General features: G+C 38.8%; 1 protein-coding gene across 4 annotated transcripts in view; it reads right to left on the minus strand.

Annotated features, from left to right (window-relative positions):
* The window catches only part of ptp4a3 (protein tyrosine phosphatase 4A3), a 96,459-nt gene that overhangs the window by 22,473 nt on the left and 58,166 nt on the right, over positions 1-15,820 (minus strand). For 3 of the 4 annotated variants that reach the window (XM_033019933.1, XM_033019936.1, XM_033019934.1), the window contains exons 2-3: positions 3,872-4,443; positions 1,989-2,081 (exon numbers count right to left, since the gene is read on the minus strand). In XM_033019933.1, coding sequence (XP_032875824.1) covers positions 1,989-2,081; positions 3,872-3,976 — 198 coding nt within the window. In that variant the 5' untranslated portion in view covers positions 3,977-4,443. Of the gene's footprint in view, positions 1-1,988; positions 2,082-3,871; positions 4,444-13,370; positions 13,515-15,820 lie in introns of those variants that run through there. The other variant, XM_033019935.1, reaches the window with a different exon arrangement.

Genomic DNA, 15,820 nt, shown 5'->3' on the forward strand with positions numbered 1-15,820 from the left:
ACTTTGTAATAAAGCCCAAGTATTATACAACAAGAACACTTTAGAAATACCCAAAATTCTCAACAGATCACAGATCTCCTTTGATTATTTAAGATTGCAAAACCACACAGCTTGTAAAGAAACACGGACAGCAGTTTCACGATTTTCACATTTAACCTTGCATATGCTGAAACTTCAAAGTTATGAGCTTTATAGAATAATAATATGCGATCTACAGAGTTCTGCCTACATAACTTAACATTGAAAATAGGTGCAGGAGGAGGCCATTCGGCCCGTCGAGCCAGCACCGCCATTCATTGCGATCATGGCTCATCGTCCCCTATCAATAACCCGTGCCTGCCTTCTCCCCATATCCCTTGACTCCACTAGCCCCTAGAAGTCTATCTAACTCTCTCTTAAATCCATCCAGTAACTTGGCCTTCATTGCCCTCTGTGGCAGGGAATTCCATAAATAACTGATGCAAAATCCACAACAACTTTTTTCTTGGAATTCTATTTTTAAATTGATACCTACTTATATTTGGTAGGAAGAAAGTGTTTTCTTTCCCATTTGGTCAAATTCATCCAGATGTGAACAGCAGAATTCTACTGTTTACACCTGGATGCCTTTCAATTGTGATCAATTTTCTGCTTTGCACAATTTGCAATTGCCTCTTTGACCATTTACTTCTTAGAGTCAGAGTCATATTATAGCGTGGAAAAAGCCCCTTCAATCCAACTTACTCACACCGACCAAAATGTCCCAGCTACATTCAAGTTTGGCCCATATCCCTCCAAACCTGTCCTATCCATGTACCTGTCTAACCATTTCTTAAATATTGAGATAGTCCCTACCACAACTACCTCCTCTGGTAGCTTGTTTCATACATCCACTGCCATTTGTGTGAAAAAATTACCCCTCAGTTTTCCATTAAATCTTTTCCCCTTCACCTTAAACCTATGTCCTCGGGTCCTTGATTTCACCTATACTGGGCAAGAGACTCTATGCATCTACCTGATCGATTCCTCTCATAATTGTATATACCTCTACAAGATCACCATTCATCTCCTGCGCTCCAAAGAATAGAGTTCCAACCTACTCAACATCTTCCTATAGCTTAGACTCTCTAGTCCTAGCAACATCCTCATAAATCTTCTCTGTACCCATTCCAGCTCTTATTGGTAGCTTCATTTTCAAAGAATTACATTTTGCACCTTCAATGCTCTTTGTCCAACCCCATCAGGTTAAATTGATAATGTAACAGAATGCAATTCAATTAAATACAGGGGATCACAAGTATCCATTTGGCTATTCTTCGAACACTCAGGTCTCCAAAGTCATTGGTATTCTTCCCTGTCTTTTAAAACATTCTTGGTCCCATCACCAAACTTCATTCTACCTCTAATTCCAGAGGATGAATGAAGCACAGTATGGTTCACATTATACAACTTTCCCTTTAAAAATGAATTATACATCTAACAGCTAGCCAGCCTTTCAATCAAGTTAGTGACATCTTATCCTAACCCTCCTCTCTTCCATCTTTCTTCTCTTCCACCCCTGAAATCAGACTGAACTAGGGTGTCAACCCAAAATGTCACATATCTATGTTCTCCAGTGATGCTGCCTGACCAGCAAATTGTGCCCATGAATGTCTTCCATGAACCATTCAACACTTACAACATTGAAGAACAAGGCCATGAAAAATTCACACAAAAGCCTTGAAATGTACATGGTAGGGCACCAAAATGAAAAAAATATCAAGAACTTGTTAGATGCTGTGGCTGCTGGACATTGATTTAATACAAATGTTGTAATCAAAACAACTCACCCTATTTTAACTTTTACCAAATTAAAGTGGTGCCTGTCAGGAAATATATTGTAATTGCCACATTATTAAGGAAACCCTCTCTGGTCAGCACTGAACTCAAGTAAGCACAGAACAAACCAAGTTAAACATCTGTGGAATGCAAACATTTTTATGAATAAAATGCAAGGAGCCTTTACTTACTATTACTTCAATACTCTCATTCTCCACTGGCTTCTTATCATACGTGGTATCACATACTCTCACAAGAGTTGTTACACCATACTTCTTTAGCTCCTAAGAGAAGAAAACATGTAACTATTTAAGAATTATTGCTGATGAAGACATTTTGGTAGATGAATGAGACATGTAATGTACAGTTTATTGTTTTATGTTGTGGGTTATGAACTAAAAAACTGAATTCAAATTAAGAGCATGGTGGTTTTAGCATTTTTAATATTAAAAATAGCAAAACCAGTTTGAAATTTATTCTCACCCACAAAATAGAAGTCAATAAATCTGCAAACTCGATTTGGCCATTGCTGGTGCATGATACAAGAATAAATCTCAAAAAGTTTTTAAAACTCAAAAGTTTCTTCTTGTTAAATTGGAAGGGCATTGCTTATTCACATCCGGTAATTTGTGTTTATTGTTGTTTATTATTGTATTATTGTATGTATGACTGCAGGCACGAAATTTCGTTCAGACCATAAGGTCTGAATGACAATAAAGGTAATTATAATTCTAATTCTTCTAATTCTAATTAAGCCACATGATTACATATTTACTATACAACTTATATAATCTGTAATTATCTGGAAAGAACTGAAAGAACTATTTGACCTCAAATATGCCTTCTCAACATCACTGCTTGTTCAAATTTCCATCATCTCACCTGTTCCCCTTTTCTCAGCTCATTAGTTGCTGATGGATGATGATTTGACTATTCTGAAGCACTTCTATTTTATCCTCTGATATTTTAACTTCCATGAACTAAACACATTCAAAACCTTCGTATCATTGATATTTGGACACATTTGCCCTTCATTTCATATTTTTAATATTTGAACCACATGGCTCCCAGCTTCCAAATACCTCCTCTAATTTTGACTCTGACTTTTGTTCCATCAACAACCGTGACCATGCCTTCAAGTAACTGTCCACAGTGAAGTTCTGGAATTTCATTTTGATTTCTGCTCTTTAGGCCTCAATCTTCAAACTTGTTAAATTTGAACTGAATAAGCTCACACTATGTGACACTGTCCAGATATTCTCAAAATTAGCAATAAAATAAAATTTAAAAATATACATACTAAAAGAAAAATCAGGCATTATGGCATCATGGCAAATTACTGGCCACCAAATATCCAATCCCTGACTGGCTCTATTATCTTCAACATTTATGTAGATCGTAAATTTCTGATCATTCCCAAAGGTGCTATTGACAAGTGAAATAACAATGGGAAGGCAAAATCATTGTATAAAATTATGCAGGATAAAAAGCAGGACAAGATGGAAAACTTAGAGCTTCCCTATTTATTTTCCACAATAAAGACCCACAAAGCCGAGGCGAGATAAAAAATATCAAATAAGGTAGATGGCATTCATTTCATTATTTCCAATTCAAATCAACTCAGTTTCAATGTTGCGCCCAACCTGAAAACATATACTTCACGTCACTTACAGAAACAAACAAAAGCAGCAGCTTTTTCCTATACAAATGTACATGGCTCACAAGGCTATGGTCGTATTACTAGAGTTTATGCCTGGGTTGAAGTTAAGTGCATTTAAGGTTTGATAAATTATTGAAGACAAAAAGGAAGTCGACAAGCATGTAAATTAAATAATCTGACTACTTGGGTCAGATGATTTAATTATTGCAACATCTATAATTCAAAGTGCATCGACTTCTTGTAAATCATTACTTTCTTTACCACTAAGGTATAGGATTCCAAATCAAGAAAATCCTCACAAATGTTAAGTCTCCCTTAGATAACTCAAATGCAAAATGGCAGGCACCAAAATCTATACCAATAGAAGCAGCATTGTCAAATAGTCCCATTTATATTTAGCATTTCAAGACTCACCTCTACAAATGCACCCAATGTGGCATTTGTTGGATTGTGTGTAATGAGAAATCTCATGTGTTTGTAAGAAACTTCCACGGGTGCAGGGCGATTCATGCGAGCCATTGGATTGGAAACCGGTGGCACAGAAGTATCTTAGCACAAGGTCTGTAAATGATCTTAGTACCTCCAATTTAATTTATGTGCGCTGTCTTCATACAATTGTAGGTTTCTTATTGTAGCACAAGAACAAAATATTATTCTTTAAACTTTGTTTATAAAATCAGTCCCTTTTTCCGTTTTTTCTTATTTGCTCTCCTTCAAACTACAAATGCTTCTTACATTCAACAGTTCAGTCACCCCATTTGGAGATGCATTGCAAAACAATTAGAATGCAACTAGTGATACCGAACAGGCCAAGTCTCTTATCACTTGGATTATTTTTTTTAAACTTGATGGTCAATCCAAAATGGTAGTCTTCAGGTTCTTGCTTAGATTTACTTGTCTGCAAAGATGCTATGTTGTGCTGGGCAATAGCCACTGCTGTTTCTCACAAACTCCATAAAAGTGTGCTGAAAGGAGCTGTTGAACCACTAAAGAGAGAAAAATACAAATAATTTAGAGATTCATAGGATAACATTTTGACACTTAACATCATCTGTGAATAATGTTATAAAGAAGAGCAAAATGGATAGCATCTGTTTTTCAGTTTGATTATCGACCAGCTAATATCGCTGCCCTATTGGCTGACACAATGCATGTAAAATATCAATGACTAATGTTTATTGCTTTCAAAATACTCCAACTCTACAGTATTCAGTATAAACATGACATGTGATGCAAAAAATAAAGTTTCACCCCCCCCCCCCCACACTGCACTGTTTTATAATATGCTTGCAAAACTAAATAATTCCTTTATTTCAGCATTTCATGTTTATCTACTAACAAAGCAAATCATCCAGTGCTTCTTGCTCCTAGGTCATGTGAATGCAATCTCATATATTTGGTCTTGCGAACTTATTCAGCAAATATTGTTTAAGATAAGAAAATACAAGAACAAAGCTTCTGTGGATTTAGAACATAAAGGCGAATCAACATCTTTTGACTGCTGCCAACTGAAACCATATTAGAGCAATTACTATTAATTAAGGGGGGACCACACTAGCTTTGACTTCAGTATTTACATGCGTGCCTTTTGTAGGCTACACATCCAATATGAATTAAAATAGACAAATAATTTTCATGCAGAGAGCCACATATACTTAATGATACTATCCACACTGTTTCTTGCTGCGCCACGAGTGAAAAAAGATAGGCAAGCCAAATGTGTAGGAAGGAACTGCAGATGCTGGTTTAAACTGAAGATAGACACACAAAGCTGGAGTAACTCAGCGGGAAAGGCAGCATCTCTGGCAAGAACGAATGGGTGCTGTTTCGGGTCGAGACCCTCTTCAGACCTGGAGGGTCTCGACCTGAAACATCACCATTTCTTTCTCTCCAGAGATGATGCCTGTTCTGCTGAATTACTCCAGCTTTTTGTGTCTATCTTCAGTCAAGACAAATCACTGTTTCAGCAAAAAGTTGTTTGTGTAACTTGAATCACTACAAAAATTTAACATGCCTCAAGCTGTACCAGTTTTTATTTAGCTTCCATCTGGGTACCTTAACAAATTTTCCATATCAAAATTGAATCACAGAGCATAGGCGGAAACCATATTGTCCATTTAGTTTTTGCTAGGTTTGAAGCAAACTGATCTGGTTGCACTTTCCTGCTACTTCCTTCAAGTATTTGACTAATCTTGCCTTGAGAACTACTATACTATTAAAACACATTTCTCCCAATCACTAATCATACTGACAATTACCATTATTCTCATGTCCTCTGGTTATCTACTCTTTAGCCATCAAAAATAATTTCTCTACGGCAAATTGTTCATGATTTTAGTATGGATTACTAAGTACGGATTCATTAGTACGGATTCATCAAATCATTCCTCAACCGTCTCTACTTTAAGAATCATCCAAGCTGCTCTGGACCATTCACAAGGCTACAATCCCTCATTCCAGGAAACAAGTTCTTTCTGCATCCACACCAAAGCCTGGAGCAACTAGAAAGGTACAATACCATAGGCTAAATCAGCATTTAAGCTCCAACTATCAAAACTTGGACTTCCCAGCAATACAAAGCGCTGGAGGAACTCAGAGGGATCCTAAGTTTGACTTTCTAGGCTCTACTTCAACTGGAGCAGGTGAGTTACTGACTGACTTTAGTTTTTGATGCTTTCTTATCATACAGTGCCATACTTATAAATGCTTAATGATTGAACCAAAAGGTTAAATTATTGGATTTATATCCAAGGCATAGATTTGTGGACCTTGAACTATTACAGTTGTGTATTTGATTTCACTAATGCAATGGAATATAAAGATAATTCCATTGCATCAGAGATGACCTTGAAAAGACCTTGAAAACACCAGACACTCCTGAAATTCCAAATTTCATCAATGCTGTTCAGGGAAAGACGACTATTACCCTTACCTGAGTAAACTTTCAGACTTCCTTATCGGCAGATCTCAATTAGTACGGATTAGTAACATGTTCTCTTCACGATCAACCCAAGACTGCATCTTCTCACTGACTATCAACTCAAGACTACATTTTAATTGTAAAGGAAGGAAATGCAGATGCTGGTTTAAACGGAAGATAGACACAAAAAGCTGGAGTAACTCAGCGGGTCAGGCAGCATCTCTGGAGAGAAGGAATAGGTGACATTTCGGGTCGAGACCAGAAACGTACCTATTCCTTTTCTCCAGAGATGCTGTCGGACCGCTGAGTTACTCCAGCTTTTTGTGTCTATCTGCATTTTCATTGTTGGGTTGGTGGTGGAGAGAGTAAGCAGTTTCAAATTCCCGGGTGTTAACATCATAGATAACCTGTCTTGGACCAGCACCATATTTATTCACAAAGGTGTGCTCGCGCCTTTACTTTCTTAGAAGTAGAAATTTGGCATATCACAGAATTCTCTAATAAATATCTACACTAGTACTGTAGACCAGCTGTGAAATGTCCTGGTACATTAAATGCTAATGAACATGAATGCAAGAGGCTGCAGTGTGTTGTGGACATAGCTCAGTCCATCACAGGTGCAGCGTTCCCCTTCATTGAAAGCATGTACATGAAGCACTATCTCAAGAAGGTAGCATTTATTATCATGGATCCACACCAACCAAGCCATGCCCCCTGTTGTCACTGCTACTGTCAGACAGACAGTACAGAAGCGTGAAGTTCCACACCAGTAGGTTCAAGAACAGTTACTTTCTGTAGAATAGCTAGGTTCTAGAACCAATCTGCACAATCCTATTTCACTGTCCTGCGGAATTTATGTAGAATTATGTATAATCCACAGATAATAAAATTATATGAGTTTGCGTGCATGTAATGCTGCTGCAAACACATTTTTCATTATACCTGCACAGTCCATATGGCAACTCATGATTGATTCAGGGCAAAGTAGATATTTATTGCTGGTATTATTGTTCGTAAAAAATCTGACTGCAATTACAATTATGATAAAGACAAAAAATGAATGGAAAAGAGGAAGGCAAATCGTTTGGTTCAAATTTATTTCAAATGAATGAAACACATCAACGTGTTTTTACTCAGACCGAAAAAGAGAAATCTCTTTTCCGGAGATACATTTGCCACTTTTTAATTATAGGACATGGCTGGGTGAACTCTCCTGACAAGAAAATTATCAATTGATCTTTCAGCTGACATGCTACATCAAGAGGGTCTGTTCTCCTGGATATTGCTGCTCCAAACATCCAACCACTCTTTTGTCCAAATGCACATTTACAAACTTGGCAGCTGAACTTTTGGAACAGTGCCAGAAATGTGCAGGTTGCTGCTTGCAGTGGTGAGGGCAAGCCAGTTCTTTTGGCCTTGCATTTTCATTATGGTGCTGCTTATTTTAATTCACAGGACCAAACAGCACCTATGCTTGCTCAACTTAAAATGTCATCAACCTGAAACTGTTCTTTTGTTTTGATCTCCATAGAAGCTGACAAGCATATTATTTTGTATGATTATCTCCACCATTTTTAATTTTAACTTCAGGTTTCCAACAACCAAAATTACTTTCAAACTCTTTTCCTGAATGGTCTTGGGGATCACAATTTCCAAGCAAGCTTGTAAAATCATCCAATAGCTGCAGTTCTTATAAATTAAAAAAAAAAGTATTTTAGCAATGCATGGTGATTGATACGGAATCTTAATTCTGTGAATATAAAAGATTTTGTTCCACCAAATTGAGTTTCTATGGAGAGAATTTTTTACCTTTACAATCATTGGATGAAAGATTAATTCAAAATTGGTGGGAATAATTCAATTAAATCAAAATGCGTATTCTCTTACAGCATACGAATAGTAGAAAAATGTACGTAAGCTACACCAATTAACTTAAAATAATAACTTTGCTCTAAAAATTAGATACATTCAGAGAGCCGAATACTATTTTGGCAAGAAAATATTGTAAGCTTTCTTCTTAAACAATCATCTTCATATGAAAATTATGCTAATTCTTCATGAGGTTTTGGGCCAAGTTTCTGGAAAACAGGTTAACACTTTGAGACTCACTAACTGATTGTCATACTAATTGCCTTTATTTATAATTACTAATAATCAAAAATCAATCAAGCCATCAAACTGTACAACTCCACCCCCTTCAGTCATTGGATAGAGTGAGACCGACTCCCCCCTCCCCCCTCGCTGGCAGATAAATAAAGTTTTGTCGTATGGGTCCAAACTAAAAATAGAAAAATACAGCACAGGAACAGGGCTTGCGACCCACAATGTCTGTGCCGACTATGATGCATTGAGGTTAGACCAACTATTATCTACCTGCACGCAATTCATGTCTCAATTTCCTTTCTAGTTATATGCCAATCCATGTCTCCGAAATGCGACTATCCTTTCTGGCTCAACCACCACACCTGACAGCACATTCCAGGCACTCACCACCCTGTCCCTCTCACCTTAAAGCTATGCCCTCTTTCATTTTCATTTTTCCAGCCCGCTGTCACTATTCCGCTCTACAATTTTATATACCCCCCACGACCTCACGCATTCCAGAGAAAATAATCCACTCCTGCCCAACTGCATAGTGTAGCTAATACCCCCTAATCTACGCATCATTCCAGTAAACTTCCCTGTATAGTCACAATCTTTCTTCCTGCAACGGGCTGACTATAATTGCACACCGTACCCCTAATGCGGCCCAAACCATGTCCACAAAGTTGCATCCTGATTCTTAAGCTCAATATGAAAGCAAGCATACCATAAGCTTCTTTATACCTTATATACTGGTGTTGGCATTTTCAGGGAGTTATTGACTAGGGCCCCAAGATCCTTCTTTACATCAATGCTGTTAAGGACCATGCCATTAATTGCATATTTCCCCTATACATATGACCATCAGTGCAATCACTTACTTGTTCAGATTAAACTCCCTCAGCCATTTCTGCAGCTGATCTATTTACCCTGTTGTATACTTTGACAGCATTCCTTACAGTCTGTAACCCCAGCAATCTTAGTGTCATCTGCAAACCTACTAATTAACCCGTCAATGTTTACGTCCAAGTCATTTCTATATATCAAAAACAGAGTTCCCAGTATAGACACCTATAGAACTCCACTGGTCACAGACCACCAACCTGAATATTATCCTTCCACCACAACCACCCGTCTTTAGCCAGTTTTGAATCGATATGGTCACTGTTAATCCCGTGCATTTTAGTCTTCTGGATCAGTCTACAATGAGGGATTTGATAAAATGTCTTCCTAAAATCCATGTAGACAACCATTACCCTCCCCTCCCCTTTGTACATGCCTGCCATGTACAAAGCCATCCTGAAGTTCCTAATCAACCATTTTCCAAATAGGAGTAAATCCTATCCTGAACAAGCCGCTCCAATAGCTTCCCTACCATTGACGTGACCTTACCAGCCTATAATTCTCTTTACATTCCTTAAATAAAGGAATAACATTAGCTACACTGCTGTTAATAGTAAACAAGAAGAAATAATTATATACATCACATACTGCACAAATGCAGAGGTCCAATTCAAAGCAGAAAATATCAAACGATTTAAATAGTCAAATATTTTCCTTCATGTGAGTGGTAAAGTTAGAGGAAATGGTAATGAAAATCTTCATTTTAGCAGCTGGACCTGGCTATCAAGCGAGATGTTTGTGGGGTAAATCCCACTCCAGGAATTGATAGTATAAATTTATTTACACTTAGAGTCAGTTATACAGCTTGGAAACGGGCCCTTTGGCCCAACTTGCCCACGCCGTACACCACGTCCCACCTGCCCGCGTTTGGTCCATATCCTTCCAAACTTGACCTATCCATGTACCTGTCGAACTGTTGGAATAGTCCCTTCCTCAACGATCTCCTCTGGCAGCTTGTTCCATACACTCATCACCCTTTGTGTGAAAAAAGTCACCTCTCAGATTCCTATTAAATCTTTTCCCCTTCACCTTAATCCCAAGTTCTCTGGTCCTCAATTCACCTACTCTGGGCAAGAGACTGTGCATCTACCCGATCTATTCCTCTCATGATTTTATACATCTCTATACGATCACCCATTCACAGACCACAGTCTGTCCGTATTGGTGGAAATGTGTCATCCTCGATAACAATCAGCACAGGAGCACCTCAAGGCTGCATGCTCAGCCCCCTGCTGTACTCACTCTATACTCATGACTGCGTAGTCGGACATAGTGCGAACTCCATCATCAAGTTCGCCGACGACACCACTGTTGTGGGACGTATCATTGATGGGAACGAGTCAGACTATAGAAGTGAGATAGACCGATTGACCAAATGGTGCCAGCACAATAACCTGGCTCTAAACACCAGCAAAACCAAGGAACTGATTGTGGACTTCGGAAGGGGTAGGATAGGGACCCACAGTCTCGTTTATATCAACAGATCGATGGTGGAAAGGGTCAAGAACTTCAAAATCCTGGGCGTGCATATTTCCGAAGATCTCTCCTGGTCCCAGAACACTGATGCAATCATAAAGAAAGCACATCAGCGCCTCTACTTCCTGAGAAGATTACGGAGAGTCGGTATGTCAAGGACTCTCTCGAACCTCTACAGGTGCACAGTAGAGAGCATGCTGACTGGTTGCATCGTGGCTTGGTACGGCAACCTGAGCGTCCAGAAGCTGAAAAGGCTGCAAAAAGTTGTAAACACTGCCCAGTCCATCATCGGCTCCGACCTCCCTAGCATCGAGGCGCTGCTTCAAAAAGGCTGCCAGCATCATCAAGGACCCACACCATCCTGGCCACACACTTATCTCTCCGCTGCCATCAGATATAAGGTACAGGAGCCTGAAATCTGCAACATCCAGTTTCAGGAACAGCTTCTTCCCCACAGCCATCAAACAATTAAACACAACTTCAAACAAACTATGAACTATAACAGCCTGTTGCACTTTATCTGTGTATTTATGTGTGTATATATATTCTATGGTATATGGTCACACTGATCTGATCTGGATTTATGCCTAAAATATTCTGTTGTGCTGCAGCAAGCAAGAATTTAATTGTCCTATCTGGGACACATGACAATAAACTCTCTTGTCTTGTCTCCTGCACTCCATGGAATAGAGTCCCAGCCTACCCAACCTCTCCCTATAGCTCAGACCCTCTAGTCCTGGCAACATCCTCGTAAATCTTCTCTGTACCCTTTCCAGCTTGACAACGTCATTCCTCCAAGATGATGCTCCAAATGCAGCCTCACCAATGTCTAATACAACGGCAACATGACCTCCCAATGTCTATACTCAATACTCTGACTGATGAAGGCCAATATGCCCAAAGTCCTTTTGACCACCTCATCTACCTGCGACTGCACCTTCAAGGAACCTGCACCTGCACTTCCAGATTCCTCTGCTCTGCAACACTCACCAGAGTCCCACATTCACCGTGTTGCTCCTGCCCATTTTAGACTTCCCAAAATGGAACACCTCACTTTTCTCTATATTAAATTCCATCAACCATTTCTCAGCCCACCTTGCCAATCGATCAAGATCCTGCTGCAATTTTTCACAAGCACCCACTTTTGTATCATCAGCAAACTCGCTAATTTTGCCATGTATGTTCTTCATTTAAATTATTGATATATATGATTCTTCTGTGATCCACTGAGAATACTGGATCAGAGAATTAAATTCAGACAAGGATATCATTAGTTTGGTCCATTGGGTTATAGTAACTGTGTTAACGCCCTTATTTTTGTACATGGTACCATAGTCAACCACCTGAAGAGTGGCAGGAAGGGGAATCTGAACAGAACGTAATATAATAGTTCAGTGTGTACTTTTGCGGTGAGGGTTGAGGGTTGGGTGCGGCTCCGGTGTTAGTGGAAAGGACACATTGCTGGTAGTTTTGAAGGCAAGGGAAACAATAAGCAAAGGGATGTAAATATCAATGTAAAGAAATTGTGAATTTAGAAAATATAAACAAATTATAGAGGATATCAATTATTGCCTGTGTTATAAATGTAACTTAAGGATGGTAAAATGACGACAAGACATGTTTAAAATGTAAACCATGCATCCAGACTTGCATGGCAATTGCATTTGAAACAGTGAATGCTGAGATCTATTCCACTCATGCATAAAAATTCAGTTATTTTATTGTTCTATACAATGCGAGTTCAAGCCATAACTGGGCTGTAGGCGAAAGAAGGATATTTTGTGTGTATAATATATTAATTTCACTTTGCTGGAGAAATTCCCTGATTTTAATCAAAGAGGTGGCTGTAGTGCGTTTCATCGAGTCTTCAAATGGATTCTAAGTAAAATGACTCTTCACGCGTGTACACAATGCTAACCCATTCAATAGTACATGTAGCGTTCATAAATAAAAAGTATATTTGTTATAAAAAAATATACTTAAGCTATTCTTTTAAAATAAATCAAAGTTCAGTAGCAATACAACAGGTAGCAAAGCATAAATTGCAGCTTTTGATGATGCAGTTGGTATTCTAACAGGAACGTTGTGTTCTGATTTTGTACTGATCAAATAGATGGTAGTTTTGGAAACATATGCAGTAATCTAAAATCTGATTGCTGCACAGATTGGCGCTGTAACACACAGCATCTCTCCCAGTATTTTGCAACCACTTATTTGGAATATAATAAGATAGCTTGTTGGCTGAATTTGACGAAAAGTACATTATTGTATAGTTATAAAACAATTCAATCTTCTTGAGATTTAAAAATGCCACCTCAGTCTATATCATGCAGTTATAAACATGCAAGCACCCACAACGGATCGCACCTGAAAGTGAGATGGCAGCGCTGGCAAACACCAACTTGAGCAATGGCAGTTCTCATTCAATTTTACCTGTGCAACTATAATTAGTTTGCTTTCACAAATATAAACCTACATTGTGGTAGAAATTTAGGCTGCTGAATAATATAATCAGCTGAAAAAAAATCTTACCGTAATAATGGAGTTCAAAATGAGATCTCCAGAGAATATTCTGTGTACACAGCTTCTAATCCAGATTGTAATAACCATTTTTGCTTCAAACCAGTCAGAGGCAGCATCAACCAGCCATATGACACTGACAGCAGTGATTGCTAATGTCAGAAACAAATGGCCCCTTAATACTAATAGGCCAGCCTGCTGAAACACATGAAGATTTTAAGCCTCATAATCCTGGAACAACTAACACCATCTTGTTTAAAAATGTAATCTGATAGATAGTTGCTCATATTTTTCACATGAACAAATCAGAAATGGTATATATTGTGCATTGAAAATATAACAGCTATACTTCTCAAGTGACAGTTTCAAGCATTGTACAATCTTAAATTATTTTAATCAAAAGGTCAACATAAAGGACTATAGAGCTCAAAAAAGTGATGTCCTTAAACAGACTTTACAAATGTTTTCACAATCTTGAAGCACATGGTGGACAAATCCCTGGAGCCTGACGAGAATGTTGTAGGAAGCCAGGGAAGAAATCCAGTCAGACATTTTTGCATCTTTGTTAACAGCGGGTTAGGTGTTGGAAGCCTGGAGGGTAGCTAATATTGTATCTTTATTTAGGAAAAACCTTTGGGAGGAAATTACTCAAGGGGATTCCAAGTCAGGATTCATCTGCATTTGGCTAGGCATAGATCGATTTGGGATAGCTTTGTGCAAAGAGAGTCGCGTCTCACAATTTTAATTTTATTCTTTTGTTACGAGGATTGACCAGGGCAGGACAGAGCATCGTATCAATTTGCTCTTTATCAAAGCTTTGACAAGATGTCCTCCTAAGGAGGACACAAACAATCTTCCTGATATAGTAGTGGCCAGAGGATCTGGGGTGACAGAGGAACTGAAGGAAATCCACATTAGGCAGGAAATGGTGTTGGGTAGACTGATGTGACCGAAGGCTGATAAATCCCCAGGGCCTGATGGTCTGCATCCCAGGGTACTTAAGGAAATGGCTCTAGAAATCGTGGATGCATTGGTGATAATTTTCCAATGTTCTATAGACTCAGGATCAGTTCCTGTGGATTGGAGGGTAGCTAATGTTATCCCACTTTTTAAGAAAGGCGGGAGAGAGAAAATGGTGGTGGGGAAGATGCTGGAGTCAATTATAAAAGATGAAATTTGGATAGCAGTAACAGGATCGGTCCGAGTCAGCATGGATTTACGAAGGGGAAATCATGCTTGACTAATCTTCTGGAATTTTTTGAGGACGTAACTAGGAAAATGGACAAGGGAGAGCCAGTGGATGTAGTGTACCTGGACTTTCAGAAAGCATTTGATAAGGTCCCATATAGGAGATTAGTGGGCAAAATTAGAGCACATGGTATTGGGGGTAGAGTGCTGAAATGGATAGAAAATTGGTTGGCAAACAGGAAACAAAGAGTAGGGATTAACGGGTCCCTTTCAGAATGGCAGGCAGTCACTAGTGGGGTACCACAAGGCTCGGTGCTGGGACCGCAGCTATTTACAATATACATCAATGATTTGGATGAAAGGATTCAAAGTAACATTAGCAAATTTGCAGATGACATAAAGCTGATTGGCAGTGTGAACTGTGAGGAAGATGCTATGAGAATGCAGGGTGACTTGGACAGATTGGGGGAGTGGGCAGATGCATGGCAGATGTAGTTTAATGTGGATAAATGTGAGGTTATCCACTTTGGTATAAAAAACAGGAAGGCAGATTACTATCTAAATGGCATCAAATTAGGAAAAGGGGAAGTACAACAGGATCTGGGGTCCTTGTTCATCAGTACATGAAAGTAAGCATGCAGGTACAGCAGGCAGTGAAGAAAGCGATTGGCATGTTGGCCTTTATAGCAAGAGGACTCGAGTATAGGAGCAAAAAGGTCCTTCTGCAGTTGTACAGGGCACAAGAGAGAACACACCTGGAGAAAAGACAGACAGACTGCAGTCGAGCCACCGCCACCAAAAGTGAGATCAAATTTTTTTTAAAGATCCGAGGGACAAGATTTTCAGGACATCCACTGCGCTACCCTCCATAAAACATCCTGATGCTGTGCCCGCGGCCACGGAAACCCCTATATGTACATCTGATTATAGAATTGTTTTGAGACTTCGCAACCAAGGCTTCCCTACAATTCTGTTAAAATTGCATCAAGAAATATTCTTTGTTTGATTAACTTTGTAGGAACCACATAATTATTCTAGTTATGTGTTGTGCAGAAAATCAATCTGAATACCACCCAAAATGCTATCATAATTTATTTGCTTAGTTACTGTAATTTTAGTTTGATACTTCAGATGCATCTTTATTCTTCTGCTCTCAAACAAACTCCAATAGATCAGCGAGATTACACTGGTCCTTGAACACTGTTGAACAGAATTGCTTTGAAATTTGATGATTTTAATTTACTCTTTGAAGTTAACTCAATTACAGGGTTGAG

The sequence above is a fragment of the Amblyraja radiata genome, chromosome 4 (assembly GCF_010909765.2).
Source record: "Amblyraja radiata isolate CabotCenter1 chromosome 4, sAmbRad1.1.pri, whole genome shotgun sequence".
Lineage (NCBI taxonomy): Eukaryota > Metazoa > Chordata > Chondrichthyes > Rajiformes > Rajidae > Amblyraja > Amblyraja radiata.